The sequence below is a fragment of the Haematobia irritans genome, chromosome 1 (genome assembly GCF_050003625.1).
Source record: "Haematobia irritans isolate KBUSLIRL chromosome 1, ASM5000362v1, whole genome shotgun sequence".
Lineage (NCBI taxonomy): Eukaryota > Metazoa > Arthropoda > Insecta > Diptera > Muscidae > Haematobia > Haematobia irritans.
Window position 1 is genome coordinate 93,806,577 of NC_134397.1, and position 10,638 is coordinate 93,817,214.

Sequence of the window (10,638 nt, forward strand, 5' to 3'; positions counted from 1 at the left end):
TTGACTCTTGTAACCAAATATCGAAAATAATGACCACTCGCCGATTACATTGGATCAAAATACGCCGAGTAATGCTGTAAGATGAACAATACTTGAGTAGGAACAAATATTGTAGAAATAGAAAATAAAAAAATCAAAAAAATTATAAAGTTGTCTTTAATGAGATGTTTAAAATGAAATTGGATTAAAGACCGAGGGTATCTTGTTATTTTGTTATAAGAAAAGTAATTTCTTTCGACTTGCGATTCCGAATATTAGAACATGGGGTAATATATTCATCTCACTTAGACTATTCAGTCCATCGTGATACCACATTTAACTAAAAGTACCTATTTCATATGGGCACTTCTAGTCTTAACCACTGAACCTTCTCTATTATTTACTTTTGTGGAACCAACCAGATTGCTCCAAAAGCATTAACAAACTGCTTAAGTTAACGTTTTCCAGGTCCGCCAGTAATCTAAAGCTATATGCTCCTAAAATTCGCTTACGCCTTACACAAAAAGCAGGACACTCACACAAAAGGTGTTTAATTGATTCCTTTTCCTCCACATCGTGACAGCTTATACAATAGACATTATACTTCGCACCTATAGTTTTTGCAAATTCGCCTATCAGGCAGCGACCCGTTATAGCAGATATCAGGAGTGCTATCTGACGCCTTGAGAACACTAGCATATCTAGTGTGCGGTTTAAGTTTAAATGGGGCCATATTTGCTTGGTGTCGTTACAACCCTTGCAATTTTCCCATCGAATATCATCATAACAGCCTTCTCACGCAGCAAGAGTTTGCAGGTGCCCAGAGTCATACCAACAGATTCTAGTTCCCCTGGAATATGTAAGGTAGTTCCTAGCCTTGCTAACACATCTGCTTCGCAGTTCCCCGGTATGTTCCTATGGCCAGGCACCTATATTAGGTGAATATTGTACTGCTCAGCCATCTCGTTGAGAGATTTGCGACAGTCTATGGCCGTTTTCGAGTTAAGGAACACAGAGTCCAAGGATTTTATTGCAGGTTGACTGTCTGAGTATATATTAATGCCAATATTTTATTTATTTTTATTTATTTATTTTATTTTTTTTTATTTATTGCTAATATTTCAGCCTGAAAAACACTACAGTGATTAGGTAATATTTTCGCTATTCGAATTTCCAGATCTTTTCCAGATCCAGATATACTCCGAACCCCACTTGTCCATTCAATTTGGAGCTATCAGTATAGAAATCTATATATATTTTATTCCCCGGGGTCTGTGTACACCACGCCTCACTGTTGGAAATTAGAGTTTCAAACTTTTTGTCGAAAAGTGGTTTTGCCAGGGTGTAATCCACTACGTTAGGCACATCTGGCATTACTTTGAGGACCGAACTATGACCGTACATTTTTTCCGACCACAGCGATAGCTCTCGCAACCGCACAGCCGTTGTTGCAGCTGACTGTTTGGCTAAAATGTCTAAAGGCAATAGATGTAGCATGACATTAAGGGAGTCTGTTCCTGTCTTACTATATGCGCCTGAGATACATCAGCTCGCCATATGCTGAACTTTATCTAAACAAGTCTGAAGTGCCGGCCACCAGACTACAACACCATACAGCATTATAGGTCTAACTACTGCCGTGTATAGCCAATGCACAATTTTTGGTTTTAGTCCCCACTTTTTTCCTATTGCCTTTTTGCACGAGTACAAAGCTACCGTGGCTTTTCTCGCCCTCTCTTCAATATTAAGCCTGAAATTCAGCTTCCTGTCCAAAATAACGCCAAGGTATTTTGCACACTCACCAAAGGGAATTTCAGTACCCCCTAAGGAAATGGGCCTAACTGTGGGAGTTTTGCGATCTTTGCAGTACATGACTATTTCTGTCTTTGCTGGATTTACACCATTATCTTTCGCCCATTTCTCAGTCATCCGGAGAGCTCTCTGTATAATATCACTGATTGTGGATGGGAATTTTCCCCTGACTGTTAGCGCCACATCATCTGCGTATGCCACCACTTTTATCCTTTATTTTTCTAGGGAAACCAGAAGGTTGTTTATTGCGCTTTACAGACTATCAGTTGTTCCGGACGGAATGTCGGTGTAAAGTAATCGGTAAAAGTGTTATCGATCCCATAAACATGCAGCAGTATCGATTATGCCTTCGGACTTAACTTATAATGTGCACAATATATGGGATATGTTCGACACGAGCACTGTCGTCCGGAATAACTGATAGTCTGTAAAGCGCATATAGCAACATTCCAAAGAAGAGGTGATAGAACTCCTCCTTGGGGAGTGCCTCTGTTAACATACCTTTGTATGTTTGCTTGCCCTAGTGTGGCTGAAATACGTCTCTTTATTAGAAGTTCGTCTAACAGCCTAAGTATACCTGGATCAACATTCAGAGTTGTCAGTCCATTTAATATCGAGCTCGGATGGACATTATTGAACGCCCCTTCGATGTCTAGAAACGCCACGATTGTGTATTCTTTGACAGAAAGTGAGTTTTCAATAAAGCTGACTAGTTCATGCAATGCGGTCTCAGAAGACCTGCCCTTCGAGTATGCATGCTGTCGTTTCGAGAGCAAACTTGAATCCACGCTAGTTCTAAGATACATGTCTATCATCCTCTCCAGGGTCTTAAGTAGGAATGAGGATAAGCTGATTGGTCGGAAATCCTTCGCACTCGAGTGAGAGGCTTTTCCTGCTTTAGGTATGAAGACGACTTTTGTTTCCCTCCACTTTTCTGGAATATATGCTAAGTTTACACATCGTTTATATATCACCGTCAACCAGGGTAGAATTCTTTCAGCCACTGCTTGTAATTCCGCCGGAGTAATTCCATCAGGTTCGGGGGATTTGAATGTTCCAAAGCTATTTAAAGCCCATTTTATTCTAGATTCCGACACAATTTCCTCGATAGGAAATGACCGCTGAGCCTCTTTTACACCGCCAGAACATGGTTCAACCGTCTGATTTCCAGGGAAGTGTGTGTCCAAAAGTACCTCCAACGTCTCCTCACTGGACGTTGTCCAATTTCCCTCCGATGTTTTAATGAAACCTGGAGCGGTGTTAGTGGATGCTAGTACCTTCCGTAGTCTGGAAGCCTCTGACGTATTCTCAATACTGATACAGTAATCATCCCAAGAGTTTTGTTGAAACCTTCTCAGTTCTCGTTTATATGCTCTCAGATTCATCTTGTAAGTGTCCCAATCCTCCGGAGCTCTTGTGGACTTTGCTTTGTTAAAGAGCTTCCTGCAGGATTTCCTCATATTACTTAACTCCGTAGTCCACCATGGCGGCCGATTTTTTCCCCTTGGCTTTCCTCTAGGGCAAGCAGCTTTCAGTGACATGTTGAAGGCCTTAGTAATCCGCTACACAGCTTTCCTAACATTTGGCGGAAATATGGTCTTTGAAGTACGAACAGCCAATCTGAAACTGATGTAGCGATGATCTGAGAAGCTATGTTCCCTCAAAATTTGCCACTCAGATATCTTATCATTCAGTTCCGGAGAGGTCAACGTGACGTCCAAAACCTCTTGCCTGTTTCTGGTGACGAAGGTTGGTGCATCTCCCTTATTGCAAACTACCAGGTTAGTACGCAAAATAAACTCTATTAGCGACTCTCCCCTTGCATTAGTATCAGTACTTCCCCAAATACTATGATGTGCATTTGCATCGCATCCCATGATGAGTTTTGTCTTTGTTTTTAGTGACTCCTCAACTAAGGTCTTAACGGCACAGGGTGGCATCTCCCTATCATGTCCCATGTAGACCGAAGATACCCAATATTTGCTCAATGAAGGAAGCAGAAACAAGTTTAGTTCGTTTTTAGCAATTACAATGGTGAAGATTTATCTCTCTAGTATTGACTCAGGATCAGGAGGGTTTGCCGGTATCCATGCATGTGCTCTAGGTTTAGTCGGTATGTCTTTTTTATCGACTAACTCCAAAGCGGCTCCTTCCCATACTTCACCAATTAGCATCAATACAACTTTAAAGCAATCCATAGATCTCTGGTCCGCAAAAGCTATTAACTGATATCGTCCTTGATACCATCCAGCATCTTGCCGTCGAGGACTTGGTCCGGGAAACTTTTTTCGCACCTCTTAGTAGACACCAGACATCGCGTTCTCAATTTCCCCCCATTTTTGTCTTGGAATCATACCGTCCAATGCTCCTTTATTAATAATAGCCATCACAAGGCTGTCTTTTGCAACTGAGGCAAACGATCTTTGATCCCGTTTAGAGGATGGCAGCTCATCCGGTGATTGTTATCTTTTTCCAGCTTCAAGAATTCCTTGAGCCCATTTTAAGGAATCGCTTTGCTTAGCCGACAACGTGCTTGGGTCGACTGATCCTAATTTCTTTAGGATAAACAAAGCATTTCTTCGTTCCTTGAATCTCTTTCGAGAGGGATTGCCTCCTTTTGATGTCGTCACCTTAGAAAAGGTTCGACTTGCCAAAGTGTCACCGCCAGTCGACCCGTCTACAGGTCGACTAATTGGGCCTGACTCTTGGTCACTGCCCAAATTTATAACTTCAGTCGTTACCCGTCCACTGGGCCCTGAAGTTAGCAACCCATTGGATAATGTACTAAATTGCGTGTCTAAAATACGGGCAGCCTCTATACCTGACCTGCACCACTTGTATAAAACTTGTTTAATTATAATTATTTCGGCGTTACATTTCCAGCGCTTGAATACGCTGGATATATCAATTTATGTATCCAATGTAACCTAATATATACATTTTAATTCTAGAGAGTAAACCACCACGTCCGTGTGATGGACCCTGTGCAGAAATAACCTGTGAGTTGCCATCTACTATTTTCGGTGATATATGTGAAATGGCCAATGATAGCCAAAATTATCCAGACACTGAATTACTGCAACAAAATGCGTTAATTGGAAGCAGTTTTATGGACAATAATAAGGACTACTATACTAAATACAGAGATCCTATTGAAAAGATGTTTGCGCCTGCGATTGCATCTGCAAATGAAAATGGCAAAGCTCCGAAGCCGCCGCCAAGGTCACAAAAATCCAAGATCATGAAACAAAAACTAATTCAAAGGAAACAACAGAATCACTCCGTTATTCAATGTACAGACTACTTTGAAAGTACTGCCAATACAAGTAACTGTACTGATATTTTTACAACAAATAAAAATGAAACTACTCAAGAACATTCCAAACCCAGTGAAGTAAACTCGATAGACAATTTGCCAAAGATTTCGCTGTTAATGGATGCCGACAGCAAAAGAGACAATGTAACAGCATCCCACGACTCCATTCCCAATCTAAGTTTTTTAATTGGAAATTCTATAGAAATATCAAAAACATCAGAGGAAAACTCAAGCATAGCTAATAATAGCACCGAATCGACGTCGGATATTGAAAACACAGCACAAACCAGTCACGATTTACCAGCAATAAGTGCTTTGAATTTAAATGGTGAAAAAGATGCAATATCTTCAAAGAATTGCGACAGTGTCGCCAATGTACCGTCGGTTGCACTAAATTTTGATAGAAACGTACAAACTTCGGACAAGCTTGGCAATACAAATTGTGTAGATGGACAAGCAAAACGAGATTCATACTTACAGCTAGACGGCGGGGACAGTGATAACTCCTATATTGATGATGGTGATGACGTAGATGTGGATATTGAAGACGACGATGCGGATGTTCCCAATTTAAGTTTCTTTAATGACTCAAGCTTAACTAGTGTTACTAATACCAGCGGAGAAAATAGCTTTGAACAGAATAACGACAGTAGGCCAACATCGACGGATACAATGCCCCCGCTGATCTCTGAATGCATTCCAACAATAAATTAAATCAATTTTCTATCTATATTACGAGATATAATACTTCAGTTTAAATGAATACAAATTTCCTACGATTTCAATAGTTCTTAATAACACTCAATGTATAACAACACTGAAATTCATGAACAAATTCATGAAAGGCAAATTCAGGTTATTTCTTTATGAAAACTGAACATTTAAGCGGGAATTTTATTTTACATTCCAGTTATACGTAACATAAAGATGGATAAATGCAGTTGTTTAATAATCGAGATAAATATGACAATGTGTAATGTATATTATATGTACTATACTTTATGACTAATAAATGTAACCGTAATGTTGCATAATTAAGTTAACTAAAATCACATATTAGTTTTATATTATGTATTCATCAAATGAGTTCCAATACTCTTCAAGCAAGTCCATCATCAATGTTCAGAAAAAGACTAGGTTTGGAATTATCTCCAAACTGGAAGCTCTATTATTAATTTAATATTAAATCATATTTATTATTTTTTGACAAAATATACCAATTTAAAATTATATTATGATAAATTAAATTCATTTGCATAATTTTAAACCTCTCCTGTAATACTTCAATAAAAATGGAAGACGTATACCCGATTATCGCCACGAAAAACAATAATTCAAATTTCCATCTTTTTTCAGGGTTCCAAAGCAGAGAACGATAAAAACGCCTCTCGGCAGCGACTGCTGCTTATTCGGGGTGGGAAATTATGCATTAGAGCTCGCCAGAAACTGGTTTTTTAGCCGAAGACGATGTTCGGCAAAAAGCAATACTCAGTTGAAGTTCTTGACTTGTTTTTTTTTAAACCGTTTCGAGGCCGAGTGCCGATTATCATTTTTTGGCAGAATATGTATGGTGTACATATACTGTCTACAATAGGAAATGGTTTCCTGGCGTTATAGTTGGAGGCAAAATAATTTTCAATCTCCAGAAATGAACTTTTTTCAATCTAGATATTTGGCAATTTTTAAAGGAGGGGACACGCAAATATCAAATGAAAAGTTAATCGCACTTAGTTAATTTTAGTTCGAAAGTATTTTTGTTAAGTTCGCTATTTCAATTCAATTTTTATTAATCAATTCAGGCCCATTTTGGGCTACAAATTGAAAGACATACAATTCATGCGACTTATATATAGATATGTGTTCTTTAATTATATAAGGTATACTTGTTTAATTGATTATTTTTATCATTTCCTGAGCCGTAGTGGCGCAATTGTTAGCATGCCCGCCTTGTAGAGGTAAGGAGTTCCATAGTCTGGTAACTCGAATCGCAAATGAGTATTTGAGTGGTCCTTGTCCTCTAGAACCGGAAATAAGAAATAAGATATGATGGTTTACCTGATTTCAAAACACCATAAAGAAAACAAAGGCATCTAATTTCAAAATAACGCTCAAAGGAGCATCCCACAAATTCAGTAGCAAAGGGTGAATAGTTGCGTCTACAATTTCTACCGAATACAAAACGAAGCAGAGAATGGAAACATGAGGTAAGTTTATACAAACTTGATCTACTTGATCCCATATAAACCTCTACACCGTATAAAATATGTGGCATAAGTAGTGAATGCGCCAGCATTCGTTTCACTTGAAGCGGGAGAATAACATTCAAACTATATAGTTTCTTCAGAACGAAGTTAACTTTGGACATAGCTATGAAACGAAATTCGAATTTAAGTTTATTGTCTAAGTGAAACCCAAGAGAAATAATCGAGTCTCTAAAACTAACTAAATAGACTTGGATCAATATATCTCTGTGTGATTGGTTGACGAGGATTTTCAAAGCCATAATCTTTGTTTTGTTGATATTAATGGTCAAATTATTTGTGCGAGCCCAGTCATAAATACGACCTATGTCATGATCCAAATTCAGTATGGCATCTTGTGTCGCGCCAGATGCGTAGGTACTAAATAATTGAATATCATCAGCATATATAGCCATAGTAACATGCTGGACACAATGTATAATGTCATTAACATATAACATAAACAGTATCGGGCCAAGGATAGATCCCTGTGGAACACCTGAAGAAATTGGATTCACACATGAAGAGCAGCAAGAATTCCTGGATCTCTCTTGTCAATTACATGTGTAAGCTTTACCATAAGCGACGTCGTGCTATGACGACTTCTAAAGCCTGATTGGCATGGATCAATTAAAGAGAAGTTATCCAGATACACAATTAACTGATACTTTATCAAGATTTCGAAGTTTTTCGACAGCGCTGGAAGAATGGAAATAGGCCTGAAATCACTGCAATTTGAACCCGAAGTAACCTTCTTCTTGAGTGGCGTAACTCTTGCTAGCTTCTATGAAGCCGGAAAACAACTAGTCATAAGTATTGTGTTAAATACATGTAATATGTGATGACAAATGTACGGAAATACTATCTTTATAAAGCGAATGGGAATACCATCAGTTCCTAAGGCATTAGACTTAATTCTAAATATTGCACTGTGTAACTCGTCCAGATATACATTCCTAAAATGAAAGTTGTTATCACGCAAATCATCAAAGTTAATACTAGATTGCCCATAGTTAGATTGTACGGATGTATAATAATTATTCAACAGGTCAAGATCTATATCACAGTTATTATCACAGGCGTTATCCGAAGCAAGTTCCCTAGTAGAACTAATCCGAGACCAGAGTTCCTTGGCATTCGACGTACCCTGAAACATGCGAAGACCATACGCTCGTTTCGCATGTCTTATTGTCCTCCGAGCTATTGATCTTTTGTATGTGTCTCTATTACTAATACACTGATCCTCGATATAAGCACGGTACGCTAATTCACCATGCCATACAGCTTGCCTAATATTAGCATTATCATACCAACGTGGTCTGACGCTATTGATTGCCCTTGTTCGCTCAGGTACAGTTCTCCCAAGTAAGTCACCCAAATTCAATTCAGAAGAGTTATCTGAGTATCGGTATCATTTGTGAAATAAAGAGGCGAATAATCTGCACTTTCTATATTACATAGCAAGTTGTCCATATTGATGGAAGTATAATCTCGGTAAGAATAAAACAAGTTCCGATTCTGGTTTAGAATTAAATATTGCACAAGAATGAAAGCATGATTCGAATTTAGTGCTGGAAAATTAAATTGACTGCTGCGGATAACCGCTGAAATGTTGCTAACTAGAGCATAGTCAATTATAGAAGTGGACATACGGTTCAAATCAAAATGAGTGGGCATATTGTTATGTAGAACAGACAAATTACAATGTGTCGACATTAACTTAAGATTAGCATACTTTCTAGGAACAGAAATATCACACTTAAAATCACCAATGATTATAATATCGGAAAAGCTAACAGACATATCAGAGATAAGAGATAAGAAGAGAATCAAGATTACCCATAGGCAAATATACTACACCAACCACAAACTCAAATGATCCAGATGTTACCTTTAAAAATAAAGCTTCGCAAGAATTAGGAACTCAAATGATCCAGATGTTACCTTTAAAAATAAAGCTTCGCAAGAATTAGGATCCGATGCAGATGCGAGCGGCCGAACCCTTAATTTCTCAGAAACATATAAACCAACACCTCTACCACGCATGCCACAACGATCGTTACGGAAAAATTTATAACCTGGTATATTAACAGCTTTGTTAGGCACATAAGATTTAAGCCACGTTTCAGTTACGCCAACAATATTAAGGTGACAACTTTTTAGCATGTGGAAAACCTCGTCGAATATAGTCGACGAAGTGCAAGGCCTCAAGGACTGGGCATTGAAGAAACCAATTTTAAATGTTGTCTTTCAGAACAAAAGCGTTTGATATAAGAGTCGTCACTGACAATCTCACCAATGCAGTTAGCCGAAATCATTGAAATTATCTAAAGAAATGTGCATTGAGGAAAACAAAATGATTATATATTACATTGAGTACATAAATACACATCGCTGTCTAAAAATTAAAAACAAGATGTAAACGAGAAAAATACCATGAACCCAAAAACCATTTTATTTTATTTTGTTTTGCAATGAAAATAAAATGGTTTCTAACCCACCTTCCCTTCCAGGTCATGGCAAGAAACAAAACAATTACGTCTAAATTTATAGCCAATTTTTCATATCCGAAACGAACGCCATCGTCCAACTTTTCACTCCTACGTCAATAATAAACTGCAGACCATTGAAAGCAAATACAATAAACTTTAGGAAGATAGGACATTGTCTACTGAGGAGATCAAACCATTTACCATGTTAGTTTCATACTCGAACCAAACGCGTATACGACAAGTATTTATATAGCATTAAAATGCAAATAAAAAGAAATTAAGTGCATGAAATAAATTTCCATAAAGGGGAAAATTAATTTTTTTTTTGTTGTTGCCTAAAATTTAGCATTGTTTCATTAGGAAAATTAAGTTTTTCATTTAAAAAATAAAAACGAAAAACAAATAAAAAAATTACAAATAATATTTTCCAGGTCCGCCATGATTTCTAAAGTTATATGCTCCTAAAATTCGCTTACCAATTACACAAAATTGATTCATTTTCCTCCGCATCATGACAGCACATGCAATAGTTGTTGTTGTAGTCCTTTGGAGCTAGTATTTTCGAGTTTTTCGGGAAATAGACATACTCACATGCACATGCAATAGTTGTTGTTGTAGTCCTTTGGAGCTAGTATTTTCGAGTTTTTCGGGAAATAGACATACTCCAAATGGGGGTTTGCGGTCCTTGGACAGGGTTGTAAACCCTGTATCGGCCCCGGGCCATAGACCCGACTGCAACGAGGTCGGGTGCAGTAGTCATTATACTTCGGGCCAATAGTTTTTGCAAACTCGCCTATCA

At 38.1% G+C, this 10,638-nt stretch overlaps 1 protein-coding gene across 1 annotated transcript in view; it reads left to right on the forward strand.

The window, feature by feature from the left end:
- The window catches only part of tub (interleukin 1 receptor associated kinase 4 tube), a 69,032-nt gene extending 62,592 nt beyond the window's left edge, over positions 1–6,440 (forward strand). Inside the window, exon 2 of the mRNA XM_075291140.1 lies at positions 4,743–6,440. Within this exon, the coding sequence (XP_075147255.1) occupies positions 4,743–5,821 (1,079 nt within the window). The 3' untranslated portion in view covers positions 5,822–6,440. The remainder of the gene's footprint in view (positions 1–4,742) is intronic.
- Positions 6,441–10,638: the final 4,198 nt, after the last annotated feature.